We start from the raw sequence: 17,202 nt of genomic DNA on the forward strand, positions 1-17,202 counted from the left end.
GTCACTCTAGCGCTCCCCCTTGCTTCTCACAAAAAGCAACGGCCAGGCAGGCACGCGCTGTCACGCGCCGAGTCGACATTCCCATCGCATACGTTTTATTAAAACAACACAAACCCCGCTGGTTGGATGGGTACAGTTGAACAACATAAGTGCCGTTGCCAGCGTGTCATTTGTGGGCTAAACTTTGGTCTTATTAACGGGCCACAATTAAAAAATGCAGTTATAAACATGTGTCTTATCCTGCCCTTAAAAACCTTAGGCCTATAGGCTACAACAGCAGCATCTAGGCTATGTAAATAGATTTGAACACATATTTGTCTTGCATATTGGTGTGTTGTTATTGTTCGACGTGTTGGCTACGGTATGGCATACAGAAGAGAGACTATGCTTTTCTTTCTTTTTTTTATCACGGTAGCATCACATCAGGCTGCGCGGTGGATGCGCCTCAGCTGTGGGCTGCCGGCCATTGATAGTAATAGCGACACGCCCCCCGAATCAGCCTCCCCTACAGGGCGCCGTGGCTGTCTATTCACGGAGGAGGAAGGAAGAGGAGGCGAGATGAAGATCCTGGCTTCACTCTCTCTACTACCACAACACACACACACACTCTCTCTCCCTCTCTCTCTCTCTCTCTCTCTCTCTCTCTCTCTCTCTCTCTCTCTCTCTCTCTCTCTCTCTCTCTCTCTCTCTCTCTCTCTCTCTCTCTCTCTTCTTTGCTTTGTATCTCTCTCTCTCTCTCTGTTTGTCTCTCTCTCTCTCTGTCTTTCTCTCTCTCTCTCTCTCTCTCTCTCTCTCTCTCTCTCTCTCTCTCTCTCTCTCTCATTCGATCCCTGTCTTTTACTCCCTCCTCCTTCTCTCCTCTCCATCCCTGCCCCTCCCTCTCTGGTTTTTTTCTTCTTCTTCTTCTTCCACACACATGCACACACACAGCTGTGTGGACGTGGCTTGGCTGCTGCTGTGTGTTTCAGAGGTTCCACAGCATCACTTCCTGCGAAGCAATAGCAATCCCCACAGAGAGTGAGAGAGAGTACTCAGTGACGGAGAGAAAGAAAGAGAGAAAGGGAAAAGGGGGGAGAGCGAGAGGCAATAGCAATCCCCACAGAGAGAGAGAGAGAGAGAGAGAGAAAGAGCACTCAAATACAGAGCGACAGAGAGACAGAATAAGAGAAAGGGAAAAGGGGGAGAGCGAGAGAGGCAATAGCAATCCCCACTGACAGAGAGAGAGAGAGAGAGAGAGAGAGAGAGAGAGAGAGAGAGAGAGAGAGAGAGTACTCAGTGACGGAGAGACAGAAAGAGAGAAAGGGAAAAGGGGGAGAGCGAGAGAGCAAGAGAAGCAGCTGCAGACTGAGGCACTGGGTGCTGATTCACCAAGCGAGTCTCCTCTCCTGCCAACACACACACGGAGGCACGCACGCACGCACGCACGCACGCACGCACGCACGCACGCACGCACGCACACACACACACACACACACACACACACACACACACACACACTCCCCTCTCCTGCCAGGATGTAGTGAAATTGATCTCACCAGCCAAATCTATTCCAGAGCTCTTGCACTCGCTCTCTGAGCCATCACAGATTTTGTGTGCGTGTGTGTGTGTGTGTGTGTGTGTGTGTGTGAGTGAGTGAGTGAGTGAGTGAGTGAGTGAGTGAGTGAGTGAGTGAGAGAGAGAGAGAGAGAGAGAGAGAGAGAGAGAGAGAGAGAGAGAGAGAGAGAGAAAGACAGATAGAATGAGAATTTCTCTCTCGCTCTGTGTGTGTGACACACACAAACTGTAACTTGGTTTGAGGATTCGCCTTATCAATCTCTCAAGTTGGGATCTTCAGTGAATGGGACTAATCCATACACTCCTGAACACACACGCACACAAGTGCGCACACACACATACATACACACACACGCACACTCTCTCTCTCTCTCACACACACACACACACACACACACGCACGCGCACACACACACACACACACACACACACACACACACACACACACACACACACACACACACACACACACACACACACACACACACACACACACACACACAGGGTGCCATTCATGGTGCTGATGGTATACACCCAAGACGCCGGCCAATTTGCAGTGAATGCGGATGACTGGGTCCCACTGTGGCCCTATTTATCGACAAGTGTGGTGGAACAGGGCTCTCTTGCACTTACTTCATGTTGCCGGCAATTTACAGACCAATAAACACACACACACACACACACATACACACACACACACACACACACACACACACACACACACACACAAGCACGCACACACTCACACACACACAAACGCATGCACAGACACACACACACATGTACACACACATGTACACACACACACACACACACACACACAGGATTTTCCGACCAACACCCTTTTCCATTCTGTTGCCAGCACAGAGGTTTCTTCTTTGGCCCCTGAATGTGTGTGTGTGTGTGTGTGTGTGTGTGTGTGTGTGTGTGTGTGTGTGTGTGTGTGTGTGTGTGTGTGTGTGTGTGTGTGTGTGTGCAGGGAAGCCGACAAGGGGGGGCAAACAGGTCACTTGTCCCGGGTCCAGGGAGGGGTGGAGGTTGTATTCTCATTAAATTGTATGTATTGAGTTTGGGGCCCCTTCATGTGACTTTGTCCTGGGCCCAACCAAAGCTGTCAGCAGCCCTGTGTGTGTGTGTGTGTGTGTGTGTGTGTGTGTGTGTGTGTGTGTGTGTGTGTGTGTGTGTGTGTGTGTGTGTGTGTGTGTGTGTGTGTGTGTGTGTGTGTGTGTGTGTGTTGATCATTATATTGAAAAACTTGATGGAGGTCCACCAACATTCCGACCAACATTCGCCACCATAATTATTTTATACTATGTGACACCTGAACATAAAGTTCATGATAAATTAAGGTTTTTTTTCCTGACTGTCAGTTATTTCTTAGAAGCCTGAAAATATCGGGGGCATTTGAAGTGAGATCTGGGGCTTCAGCAAAAGCAATGTTTCACTTTTGGCCAATCAGTGGCCCCCTGGCAGTTGGGGGCCCCTAGGCTGCAGCCATATCTAGCCTGTGCATTAGTCCGGCCCTGGTGATTAGGCCACAGACTATTCTAGACCAGGGGTTCCCAACTTTACCATGAGAAGGCCCCCCATGTACAGTACCAGTATGTTCCAGCCAAGGCCCCCTTGACATGGATCGTGCCACTCTATTCTTCAGTATACCCCCTTTTACAACCATAGTCTAGGTCTGTTAGTCAGTGACTCACTGGGAATGGATATATGTAAGGGTTAACGTTCGGCGAGAAGGTCGCTACCGTGGAATAGCAGCACGACAGAGAGAATCTTTAGACCCCGACGCGGAGCGGAGGATATACTTAAATGATTCACACATGGCGGGGACATTTCTTTAGGCCAACACGTCCGTTATAGACCAACCCGTCCGTTATCGAAAAATAACAGACGTGCGAACGTTGGGGAGCCCCATTGAAATGAAAAGAGCATTCGACCGATGACGTCACACCATTTAATATCAAATAATAACTTAACGTAATGCTCAGAGATGCAATAGATTGTTATAATGCTATTCTTAACTATTGGGAATATTATCAGCCGCGCCCCCCTCCCCCCTCTTCGAAAACCACTGTGGCATAGAAGGATCTTTTCTTTCATAATGGAGTGTAGTTTAACCCCTTAGCGCAGCACCTATGTTATAACCTTACTGTCATCAAAATTGTAATGTCTATGTCTTAATAATCTATCTAGGTGTGTAATGCTTGTTTTTTAAATATCATGTCATTTTAGTTTATGCATACTCACCTGAAGGACTTTCAATAGAACCCAGGGTGGCACAGGTTTCAAGGGATGTGACTAAAGTACCTCCTGGAGTACCAACTGGAGTCACAACACCCTTCCTCTAATGCAGGCAGGGTTTTCCAAATTTTACCATGACAGTCATGGGTCTGCGGTTAGGGCATCAGACTTGCATCCCAGAGGTTGCCGGTTCGACTCCTGACCCACCAGGTTGGTGGTTGAAGTAATTAACCAGTGCTCTCCCCCATCCTCCTCCATGACTGAGGTACCCTGAGCATGGTACCGTCCCGCCGCATTGCTCTCCAGGAGCACCATTGAGGGCTGACCGCTTGCACGGGTGAGGCATAAATGCAATTTCAAGTTGAAGTTTATTATAGCCAAATCAACAGTATAACATGCAGTTGCTAGAAATGTGTTTGGTTTGTTCGCAAATTTAACAGCACAAATACATATTGTGTGCAGTGTTCACTTTTGTGCTGTGGAGTGCTGTGTCCCAATGACAATTGGAGTTGAAGTTTCCCAATGGGCTTTCACTTTCACAAGGCCCGTATACCTACCGGTATATACTAGCCAAGGACCCTCTTGCAGGATCATGGCGGTATAGAGTCACCAGGTATCAGAGGCCTGACACGATAATGGCTTACATCCTCCATTGTTTCTGGCTTCATCCTGTGTGTGTGTGTGTGTGTGTGTGTGTGTGTGTGTGTGTGTGTGTGTGTGTGTGTGTGTGTGTGTGTGTGTGTGTGTGTGTGTTTAAACACAGAGCTTTCATATGGCTGTGTGGGCTATGAAATGGCAAATGTGAATCACTTTCTCTGATGACACTTGGAGTTTGTCCAAATCGTGCAGTACCAAAGGCTGCTTCTAGAGGGCGATGTTGTAACACAGTGTAGGCTATTTATCATGGATAACAACAATGTGAGAATGATCAGTATTGCAAGTCATAATCCATTTCGAAGTCAGTCTTTCTGATTATAGGCCTATCTTTCTGATACAGGGAAGCCGACAGGGGGGACAAAGGGGTCAGCTGTCCCGGGCCCAGAATTGGGTCCTCAGTACATTGAATGAATGGAGTGGGGGGCCCTTTTAGATCACGTTGTCCTGAGCCCAGCCAAAGCTGTCAGTCAGCAGCCCTGTTCTGATATAGGCCTATAGTAGGCTATTATAGTATCATAGTCTATATTAGTTTCTATCTGTCTGTGCCTGTGTATGCATAAGTATAACATGTGTCGTATCCAGGGATGGGCAAAAGAGATTCCTTAGTTACAATCCAGTGCCACATATTCCAAATAACTTGGTTTTACCTGTGCGATTCAGCCAGGTGATGTGGTTGAATGATCACCTGGTTTATTTAGACAGGTATACAAAGTCATTTGGACTATATGATACTACATTGTAACACATCATGAGGGCAGTCATGGGTGAGCGGTTAGGGCGTCAGACTTGCATCCTAGAGGTTGCCGGTTCGACTCCCGACTCGCCAGGTTGGTGGGGGGAGTAATCAACCAGTGCTCTCCCCCATCCTCCTCCATGACTGAGGTACCCTGAGCATGGTACCGTCCCACCGTACTGCTCCCCATGGGGCGCCACTGAGGGCTGCCCCCTTGCACGGGTGAGGCATAAATGCAATTTCGTTGTGTGCAGTGTGCACTTGTGTGCTGTGGAGTGCTGTGTCACAATGACAATGGGAGTTGGAGTTTCCCAATGGGCTTTCACTTTCACTTCACATCAACCCATTTTGCAATGCATCACGTTATCGCATGAAAAACAAGACGTACACAAGACTGGGTCTAATAGACCGTTTCCACACACCACGCTATGCATTCATTCAAGTTATCAAGAAGAAGAAAAAAACACGTCTTAATGTATCATTTCTTTGTTTTATTCATTTTATTTATTTTTTTACTGGAAGTCTTTTTCTCTCTCTCCTTAGAACTCAGCAGCTTGAACAGATATACATTAATTACATTATTATATCACAAGTTTGGTGAACGATTCCCAGCCACCCCCACCCAATCATCCCAGTCACTCAGCTGGTAGGCCTAAACCCCAGACCAGGATAACTTGAATTCATTCTTTTAAGAGTGTGGGTTTGCAAGAATCTAAAATTCCAAATTATTTTGTATGGTGCCCAGAATTCTATAGAACTTTCAACTGCCCGAACATTCCCGTCACACCGGTGTGACAATACACCTTGAAAGGCTAAATCTGCCAGGAAGGGTGAGCATTAGATTCCTCTTGTTGTGCTGTGATACAGCAGTCTTGTATTGTCCAAACTGACTGACACACCACTATAATAATAGGAATAAACTAAGACATAGAGCCACACAAAGTAACCAGACTCAAGGTTACATTCTCACTTGTCTGCTGGGGCCTATAAATTACAACAAAGTTGGTTCAGGAGTAAACCAGGTTAAGAGTTAAATCATGTAATAGAAGAGCCTATTTTCTTAAGAACATGAGGACTCCAGGCTCTTCCATTAGATGATTTACCTCTTAACTTAACCTGGTTTACTCCTGAACCAACTGTGTGGTATTAGGCCCCTGGTCTGGTAGAGGGGACGTAGAGCTTCTGAAGAAGCTGTCATATCTGTCTGTATTCCTTTAATGAAATAAAAGAAAGACACTGGGACTGCTCTATACCTAAAAAAAGTTTAACACCTCTTCAGAGTGTTCCTGTGCCTGTTCACAGATCCAGGTAAGTGACAAAGCATTTTTCCTTCTGAAAATGTCCCCCTCAGTACTGCGCAGCACTCACACCCACACACTGGAGAGGGATTTCTCCACACAGAGGAGGAAGAAAAAGGCCTTTATATTGATCATTATCTATCTTCTAAACTCTACAATCACATTTTATTCGTTCTTTCTTTCTTTCTTATTCACTTACTTAACTCCCTTTCCCTAACCACCTGTACATTCACTGCGACTACGGAACCAAGGTAAGGTTCAAAACGGCTAGCATCTCCACAGGACATTGAGTGATCTACAATAATAAGGCTATTAGCTTCGACACAGCTTCAGCTAACTCACACGATCCACATTTCAGCAGACTCTCAGTCTCAACCATGGCTTCAGTGGGTGATGGGGAAAAAACAAACCTTTACTGGAAAAAACAAACAAACAAAACATCTTCTAGGTCATACCGCTCCGTATTGAATAGGCCTACGTCCATTAACAATCATCATCTTAAAAAATGCCACCAGTGCAGTTAAACACAGCACTGAACAGATGCCAAGCCAACCAGAAGTGTGGAGAGAGTGTAGGTAAGGAGAACACATTCATTTGGACCATGATGAGACCAGAGACTCTGGCATGTCTTTTGTTGGTTACTGGTGCACTTGTCACTAACAAGGGAAAACAAAAACGTATGTGGGGGTGTGTGGTGAGATGGAGGTGTGTTACTATGGAAATCGGAACAAACACATCTGAGGGTTCTGAGGACTGGAACTCTGCAAAGAAGGAGTGTGAAAGCTATAGAATCATCCTGAAGGGTACAACTGTGATCCTTCTAGAATCCAAAAGAACATTCTGAGGGTCTGAGACTGCGTACAAGGAGAGTTCAAATAAACAAAACTCCCAAAGGTTTCAGTTCCACACATAGCACCAAGTAAAGGTCCTAAGAGGACCAAAAAGGTTTATGATGGGACAGACAGCAGCACCAGGCACTTGGATACGATGCTGCAGAGTGGACCTCTTTGGTAGCCAGGCCATACCCTCCTAGTGATGCAACACCTCTGCCGTTGCTTCTAGTCAGGCCAAGAGCAATGTCAATATCGTTTCTGATCTCCCGAAAAATCGGGAGCTCCACCCACTTTGTCAAAAAAACAGTCAACCAGTAGCAAACCTAGGGGGGCGGGTCAACCATTCTGTTTAGGAAACGTTAATTGTTATGCTCTTGGTCAGACTAAGTCTCGAAGAGATTTGAAAGTCGAAGATAATCAGGCTACCTCTTTGGTACCAAGGATGGTGTGTGGTGATGGTGGTGGTGGTGGTGGAGAAAGACCATGTGACGAGACTGTGGGGCAAGGGGGTTATTTCAAGAACAGAAGTAAATAATGTAAGCAAGGATAGACAGGTATGGAATGGGGAAACTCTACTGCAACAGGCCTCGAGACAGATTCCCCACCCATGTGCTACAACATCAGAGGATGCAGCACTTCCATGCTGTACCGTCTCAAAACTTCCCTTTTGCTGCACCCTCAAAACCTTTGACACACCCCACATAACATAGCAGAACCCCTTCAAACACACTCAAAAGAGTACAGATGAGAGCCAAAACAGACAGACTCCAACCAAGTAAAGTCGCTCGATCGAGTTTTATTTTCCATCATCTGAACAGTTCTGCGCTGTCAGCACCCAAAGCCATAGTACACCTTGTGTAGGCGTTTCAAGGCCTTCAGCCGTGTAGGCGTTTTCATAGGTTGAGGTAAAAAAAAAAAAAGTCCCCTCCTGTCATTTCATGTGCAAAGACCATATAGCATGAGTCAGCTAAGGTGTGTGTGTGTGTGTGTGTGTGTGTGTGTGTGTGTGTGTGTGTGTGTGTGTGTGTGTGTGTGTGTGTGTGTGTGTGTGTGTGTGTGTGTGTGTGTGTGTGTGTGTGTCCCTGACCTATTGTCCATAAAAGTAAACACAGATAGACAGAGACAGAAAGACACACTGCAAACAAAAATGGTCTACTGGGCAACTGTGCCAATAGCTTTGTGAACCTACATAATTAATAATAATAAAAAAAGAATTAACTGGCCGAGGACACTATACAACTGACTCTTCGTTTTCAATTACACAAATGTTCCTTCCTGGAGGTGGTGCTGTGTGATTGGTGGATTTATGTTTGATGCTTGAGGGCGGTTGGTAGGTTATTTACAACTAGGGTACATTCCATTTGCCAAACTCCTATCCTCCCTTCTGCTTGTGCCCTCATGATAGAAGATTAGATACTTAGAATAGGCAATATTAAATATAGTTTAATTCAATATCTCGCAAAAGCGCAACTCATAGGTCACTCTCACATTTGTATTTGGGATGTTGAATGGGGAGGAAAAGTCCCCAAAAAAGTTGTTGTGGCTGGGCCGACAGCTGGAAACCGTTATCTTTGTCTCCGAGGACGCAGAGCATCAGCCAAGCGCGAGCCCAGAAGCACAACTCAAGGACGGGAGTTTGGATAATGGAATGCAGCCCTAGTCTCTTCCTTCTCCATCCACAGCTAGTTTGTGCCTACGGTGCTGAAAAATTTCTACAATATTCACAGGTAGAAAAAGCAGCTCACCAGAGTAACCGGCAATGCCAAGAGGACACTCACGAGACGAGAGTAGCTAATGACGTCGACACACAGCTCACCAGGGGTGTGTTTCTCGACAGCGTCGTTGCTAAGTTATGCCTCTTCTCCACAGCCAGTTTTCTGGTAGGCCTACAGCTCGACACAGCTGACACTTTTTGCTTTTCGATTGGGCACGACACAGCTCTATCGAAAAGCAAAAAGTGGCGGCAGAGTCGCACTGTGTCGAGCTGTACTGTAGGCCTACCAGAAAACCGGCAGTGGAACAGAGGCATTTGTGACTTACTTGGTTGCAATGCACTCTCCCATTGGAAACCTAGTTAAGTTTTTAACTGGTTAGCAACAACGCTTTGAGGTACGGGGCCCCCAGAGTAGCCAATGGCGTTGACAGAAAACTCTCTAGGGCTGAGCTGAATAATGTGGAGAACTACACAAAATAATATTTCCCATGATCCTTCACAGGTCCTAATGAAATGTCCGCTAAAGCAACATAATTGAATACTTTCTCTCTCTCTCTCTCAATCTCTGATTAAAACACATACAAACACACACATGTAAACACAGAAAAGAAAAAAAAACATACACGACAAAAAGACACTTGTCCAGCCATTCACAATTATTTTTTTTTGTTTTACAAACTGCAAACAAACCAAAACAAGAACCACAATCCTGCGCCATTTTGTTTTGTAGTGCTCTCTCTCTCTCACACACACACACACACAGGAATAATTTGCGAAGAGCTAAAACACTTTTCATCTTTTTTTTTCCGTAAAGAACTAAGTACATTACATTTCTCTTTTTTTGTTTGTAGTGCAGTGCAAAGAAAGTCTTTGTTTTGTATCTGCTTGTATTTGTGTTGTTTGCTTAAGACATTCCTCTGTTGGTATGACATTCAGTTATCACCCCCCCCACACCTTCCATTGCATTCCGTGACCCCACCCCACCAAACCTAACCCCTTTCCCACCCCTGGGGGGCAATAAAGGGGGTCACAGGGGGGGCAAGAGGGGTGGAATGTGCACCTCCCGGAAGATCTCGGAGCCACTCACGCACCCAGTCGGGAGATCTGAGAGGTTTGTTTGTGTGTGTGTGTGTATACATTTTCTTGCGTGCTCGCACACGTGTGTCCTGTCAAATCTATTATTTAGTTAGGCAGCAACAGCAGCGCAGCTGATTCAAACACCCCCCCCCCCCCTCCTGCAACCAATATCCCCCCCCCCCCCCCCCCCCCCCCCCCCCCCCCCCCTTTTCTGTACAGCAGGAGAAATAATAAATGCTTAACAAACGGCAAATACTACTACTTCTACTGAAATAGAATTAAAAAGATGAAGCCTAAATCAAGTGTCCAAATGAAGTAGCAGTAGTAGCAGTAGCAGTTCCCATGGGGCGCGCAGCAGGGGGCAGGAGAGTGCTCTTCTCTGAAACTCTGGGTGAGTGAGTTGAGAGGGAGTCCAAAGACTGTGCAGCAACCAGCAAGCCAATCTTCTTCCTCCTCTTCTTCTCTGTTGCTCCTTTCTCTTTTCATCTCTTCTTTCCTCTTCTCTGCTTATCCTCCCTTTATTCCTCTGGATGTTGCCCCCAGAGGGCCAGATCATTCTGAGTGTCTCTCAGCTTTGCCGTCCATCATCGCACCATTCTTGCCTTCTCTCCTCCTCCTCCTCCTCCTCCTCCTCTCTACATTCTTATGGGAGACACGCAGTCACCAAACCTCTCAGTGGCCTTCCACCCGTGTACCCCACCCCCCAACATCTCCCCCGTCCCTCCCAACTCTCATACACAGAGTGCGTTGCAATATGCGACCTTGCCTCCTCCACTTGCTTCTCTCCTCGTACCAGGAAGTAATATGTCACGATGACATCACTGACAACAGCATTATATTGCAATATCTCGCAAAAGCTCAATTGTAGAGTCTTTTTCTCATTTGCAATTGGGATGGTGAATGAAAAACAGTCCCTTAAAAGTTGTTGTGGCTAGGCTGACAGCTGGAGCAGGGGCCAGGAGGCGGGACGAGGAGACAAGCGCAATTGGAGGAGGCAAGGTCGCATATTGCAACGCACTCATTGTCTCTGGCTGTTGCTGGAGGCCAGATATGTCTTCCTCTTTCTTCTCCTTCCACTTATTTTCTTTCTCCCTCCATTCTCACTAAACCATTCGCCTGCAGCCCCCACCGCCAACCCATCACGGCCCCCTCATAAGGACCACCCCCCCCCCCCCTCAGCTCAGCTGTTACTGGAGGCCAGGTATGTCTTCCTCTTTCTTCTTCTTCTTCTTTTCTCGCTCCCTCCATTCTCACTGAGCCATGCCATGCCATCCGCCTGCAGTCTCTCCCAAGCACCATCCCATCACGGCCCCCACATATAGTCCCCAAGCCTGCCCACCCCCACCCCCCCCCCCCCCCCCCCCCCCCACGCCCCCTCCCCTCATGAGAGTTCACAACTAGCTGTTGCTGGAGGTCAAGTACTGTATGTCTCCCTCTTTCTTCTTCTTCTTCTTCTTTTCTCTCTCCCTCCATCCGCCTGCAGTCCCTCCCAAGCACCATCCCATCACGGCCCCCACATATAGTCCCCAAGTCTGCCCCCTCTGCTCTGGCCCCCATTCCCTCCATTGTGGCCCCCCATCATACACACCAACAGAACAGTCCCCAAGCCTGCCCCCCCTGCTCTGCCGCCCTCCCCTGCCCCCTCCCCCCATGAGAGTCACCACTAGCTGTTGCTGGTTGCCAGTTTGAGGTTCTTCATGTGGTGCAGCAGTGAGTCCTTCTCCATCTGGGCCTCGGCCAGCGCCATCTTGGCTCTGGACAGCTCCAGCTTCAAGCACTCGTTCTCCTCCAGCAGCATCTGGCAACGTAACACGGGGGCAGAACAAAATAATCACAAGGAAGCTTTTAGTGTGCTTTTAGCTTTTAGCGTGAATATTTACTATTTTAATATTAATTTCTTCCTTTATTTAGTTTGATCTTCTGTAAAAAATAATTGTATTTGTGAACTGAGAACAGTGCATCTGGCATTGGGTGAAAAACATAAGCCCGGTGAAGCTATGTCTATAAAAATCTTTTCAGAGGCTGTAAAAATATACATATATACGATTAATTATATATATTTACTGACATCTAAAATAATCTTGTTTTCTGTATAAACACAGCAAACTTTATTTGCACAACATACTGATTTTTGTTTAACCTTCATTAAATCAAGCAAAGTCCAAATGATGCTAAGCATATGTTCTGCCCAGGGAGTCCACGTCAAAACTCATCTAAATCAAAAGAGTATAATTTCACTAATTTGAACAGGCAGGGGGAAGCCATTAGAACAAGACTGGCAGGTGTGTGGTAAATGAAGAAGATAGGTCTGCACACTGCAAAATAAGCTAAACACAAATAATGTTTATCAAATTAAAACATAGATAGTGAAGAAAACCGCACACCGATGAGCTCCCATTTAAGCCATTTTATATTGTGACATTTCATAAACGTAAACGTCACAAAATAAAATGGCTTAAAGGGACACTGTGTGAGATTTTCAGTTGTTTATTTCCAGAATTCATGCTGCCCATTCACTAATGTTAGCTTTTTCATGAATACTTACCACCACCATCAAATTCTAAGTATTCATTATGACTGGGAAAATTGCACTTTTCATACATGAAAAGGGGGATCTTCTCCATGGTCCGCCATTTTGAATTTCCAAAAATAGCCATTTTTAGCTGCAAAAATGACTCTACTTGGATCTTACTAGGAAATATTTGTTTATTACTTAGTAAACTTTCATGTAAAGATCAAATTTGGCAGTAGGCAGCCCAGTTTCAATGAGCAGCATAGTTGCAGTACCTTTTTTGACCATTTCCTGCACAGTGTCCCTTTAAATGGGAGCTCACTGGTGTGCGGTTTTCTTCACTATCTATGGATTAACTTGAACCTGCACCCGAAACCAGTCTTTGGATGTGCGTGAGATTCGGTTGGGATATCACATTAAAACAGCAACGCTTCGATCTTATCACACTGGATCTTCCGTCAGGCATATGGGTAACGGGAAGAAGTTGTGGCGGCCTATATCACATGACCCTTTAATCTAGACCAATCACCTTTTCCCTGCTGGAGGGGGCGTAGCTGGTGGGCGAGAGGGGGTTGGTCTGGGTGGCTTTGGGTTCGCTGGGCACACACGCGGCCGGCACCTCGGGTACTACACACGCTGGCACCTCCGGCACCTTGGGTACACACGCAGGGGGCACCTCAGGTAAACACGCGGGCACCTCGGGAACAGAGCTCAGCCTGTTGTCCATCACTGGTGGCTTAGAGGGAGGGGGAGGAGGCTCTGTAGACTGGTCCACTGAGGGGGGAGAGAAAGAGACAGAGAGGGAGAGAGAGAGAGATTCAACACTCGTTTATTGAACCATTTGTGCATCATCATACAACCAAATCAGCCTACACTTACAATCCACTGTGAGAGAAAGAGAGAGAGAGAGAGACAGAGAGAGAGATAATGAGTGAGTGAGTCTATATTCTACACTATATTGAGTATTAAGGGTTACTTTTAAGTTTAAGTTCAGGTGATATTGCTGGTTGAGAAGGGGGAGGGGGAGGGTCTGCAGACCGATCCACCACTGACATAAAGGGCCATACACACACATCGCTGCTATTTACTAGCTTCTCGCTTGCTCGCCTACTCGCCTCTCTTTCATAGAACGTTCGCTGAACGTTCCCGCGGCTTTAACTGCCAATGAACAGGCGAGAAGTACCGCACTCTGCCCTCCAATTGATTACTCGCTTACTCGCCTCGCTCGAAGATAAAATATTTTCAATATTATCAATATTTTCCACATCGCATCGCTTGTACAGTACTCGCCTACTCGCCTGCTAATCTCGGTGGAACACATTGACATTCTATTGAGTTAATTCGCTAAGCGAGTAACTAGCAGCGACGTGTGTGTACTGCCCTTAAGGCATAACAGCTGACGAGGTGTTCTGATATCAAGGGAAATATTGGACGAGGCGGAACCATGGAACACCCCGGCGGAGCTTCTGCTTAGTCCATTTTTCCCTTAGTATCAGGGCACCTCGAAGGGCGTTATCCCGCTGATCACCCGGTTGCCAGCGATTTAATTATATTTTACTATTTTGTTGGTCTTCGTGAGACAGTAGATTAATAACAATAGCGCTTCAATCTGTTGCTATGGATACCATACAATCTTTGTTTGGAATGCCAAGAGCATGTTTCGGTAGTTCATTAGCAAGATTCCTATTAAGATTTTCCCTTAAATACTGTCGGCATTCCAAACAAAGATTCTAATGCGCTTCTAAGTGAGACGCATGACTTCATAGCTGTCCCGTTCTCTGGGAATAATGGACACCTTCTCAGCGAATCAGAACATGTTCTTTCTGTTCACCGGGTGATAAAATCAAATAAACCGACATACACACAGTGTCCCACAGTCGCGAGAAGACACACACACACACACACACACACACACACACACACACACACACACACACACACGCACACGCACACGCACACGCACACGCACACGCACACGCACACGCACACGCGCAGAGGGGAAATGAAAGACAAAATTTGTCCGGACAAATCTTATTTCTCATTTCCGATCACAGAATACACAATACACCTAAATATGCGCACATGTGTGTATGTGTGTGCATGTGTGTGTATGTGTGAGAGAGAGAGGTGGGGGATTTAAACAGAGTGAGGTGTGTCTGTGTGTGTGTGTGTGTGTGTGTGTGTGTGTGTGTGTGTGTGTGTGTGTGTGTGTGTGTGTGTGTGTGTGTGTGTGTGCGCGTGTGCATCACTCACGTCCAACGCTGAATGAGCCGTCGTCTCTGCGGTGTATTCTCAGGTTGTCCACGTGTAGGGAGATGGGTGTGGGCTCTGGCTCAGACGGGTTGTCACGTGGACCATCATCCTTGAATAGATACACAACCACATTTCATTATATCTGTGCGTGCGTGTGTGTGTGTGCGTGTGAATAGTGAATGTGTGTGTCTCCCAGACTCCTGGTGTGTGTTTGTGCGTGCATTCGTGTGCATCTGTGTGTGTGCGCATCCATGTGTGTGCGCATCCATGTGTGTGTGTGTGTGTGTGTGTGTGTGTGTGTGTGTGTGTGTGTGTGTGTGTGTGTGTGTGTGTGTGTGTGTGTGTGTGTGTGTGTGTGTGTGTACAGCAGACTCCCGTAGTGGAGTCTGAACAGAAATGGAGCGTTGGATGTATTTGTTTGTCTGACACGTGCAGGAGAATATGCATTTCTCTCTCTCAGTCCCTTTGATGTTCACCCGGTATTTGTGCTATTTGTAGTGTGTGTGTGTGTGTGTGTGTGTGTGTGTGTGTGTGTGTGTGTGTGTGTGTGTGTGTGTGTGTGTGTGTCGGTGTATATGAGTGCGTGCATGTTCTGCCTTTCTACTATTGTGTGTACCATTCCTGTGCTAAGTGAATTTCTCTTATGAAAGCACATTGAAAATGCACTTCTCCCTCCACCATGCTACTAAATGCAGCTGGGGAATACTGTATGTATTTGTGAGCTGCATGCATGTCTATTAGTGGTGTGGATCGGCACTGCACTCACGATCCGATTCGATCACGATTCGGGAGGTAGTAGATCCGATTCGATTCGATTCTATTAGATCCAATCCGATCTGATCCAATCCGATTCAATTCTACAATGTATTGCAATGCATTACATTTCTACTGAACGCAAAGCAAATGTTTAATCAGCCATGATGAGGCAATACAAGTAGTCAGATACTGAGCCACAATTTATTGGCTGTTTTCTGTATCAGTCTGTATCAGTCTTGCAATGTTTTGAAGTGCTTTTATTTAATTGAACATTCATTTGCTCCCGAAATATCCATGGAAGTAATTGAAACTTAAAAAAATTGCCGGATCGATTCTGGAACTTGCCGGATCGATTCTGGAACTTGCCGGATCGATTCTGGATCGTCCATGCCCCGCATCGATTCGGATCACCGAATCGATCATTGTTGACACCACTAATGTCTATGATGTGTACGTCTATGAAGAGTCTGTACTGAATGTGCATGTGTGTGAACCCATGCTGAGCGAACATCCTATAAAAGAAAAGAATAAATTGAATGCGCACATTTTTGCCTTCAAGTTTTGGCAAAGGACGCGCTCAACTTCTTGGGTGCGCGATAAAATGCATCAAGTTAAGGAAGAAAAATCCACACTCACAAACTGCGTCTCATTATTTATTTATATTACCACCATGTCCAAAAAGCAAACGCATTTCGGCTATCAAGCCTTCATCAGTGCGTGGTACCACACATTTTTGCCTACCACACCAGCGACACTGCAGTATGCACGTGTGTGTATGTGTGTGCGCGTGTGTATGTGTCCGTGTACAGTGCGTACAGTGTGTGTGTGCCAACGTGTGTGCATGTACTGTATGTGCATTTCTGTGTGCGCATGTAAGTGTGTGTGTGTGTGTGTGCGTGTGTCTACCTTCAGATTGGCGTGCATTGTCTCTGACGCTGATCTCCATGGGTGTGTGTAGATATTAAGGTGAGGATGTTTCAGCGTGTGCGCATGTGCACATTTGTGTGTGTGTGTGTGTCTGTGTGTGTGTCTGTGTGTGTGTCTGTGTGTGTCTGTGTGTGTGTCTGTGTGTGTGTCTGTGTGTGTGTCTGTGTGTGTGTCTGTGTGTGTGTGTGTGTGTGTGTGTGTGTGTGTGTGTGTGTGTGTGTGTCAGTGTGTGTGTGTCAGTGTGTGTGTGTCTGTGTATGTGTGTGTGTGTACCTTCAGGTTGACGTGCATGTCTCTGACGCTGATCTCCATGTGTGTTTTTGGTAACACTTTACTTAAAGCCCATATCTATAGCGCATTATAAGCGCATTTATAAAAAATTACAATGCATTACGACTACACCCATGATGTTTCATGATGCTTTATGTTAACAGTCATGAATAACCATGAATCTAGCTTATAATGCTTTATAAATCTAAGGGTGTATGAGTGCTCGTGACTGGCTATAAACAACAGGCTGCCTGATGTGGCTTACAGTACATTATAATGCATTATAGATGTGCATTATAAATGCATTCATATGAACTTCACTTTACTTAGAGCACACATTGACGACTTATGATCTCACATGGAACATTATA

General features: G+C 46.2%; 1 protein-coding gene across 1 annotated transcript in view; it reads right to left on the bottom strand.

Annotated features, from left to right (window-relative positions):
- Window positions 1-11,763: 11,763 nt before the first annotated feature.
- bltp3b (bridge-like lipid transfer protein family member 3B) overlaps window positions 11,764-17,202 on the bottom strand; it is a 141,631-nt gene continuing 136,192 nt past the window's right edge. Inside the window, exons 26-28 of the mRNA XM_063217503.1 lie at window positions 14,879-14,987; window positions 13,155-13,399; window positions 11,764-11,911 (exon numbers count right to left, since the gene is read on the bottom strand). Of these exons, the coding sequence (XP_063073573.1) occupies window positions 11,777-11,911; window positions 13,155-13,399; window positions 14,879-14,987 (489 nt within the window). The 3' untranslated portion in view covers window positions 11,764-11,776. The remainder of the gene's footprint in view (window positions 11,912-13,154; window positions 13,400-14,878; window positions 14,988-17,202) is intronic.

This window comes from Engraulis encrasicolus, chromosome 15, assembly GCF_034702125.1.
Source record: "Engraulis encrasicolus isolate BLACKSEA-1 chromosome 15, IST_EnEncr_1.0, whole genome shotgun sequence".
Classification (NCBI taxonomy): domain Eukaryota; kingdom Metazoa; phylum Chordata; class Actinopteri; order Clupeiformes; family Engraulidae; genus Engraulis; species Engraulis encrasicolus.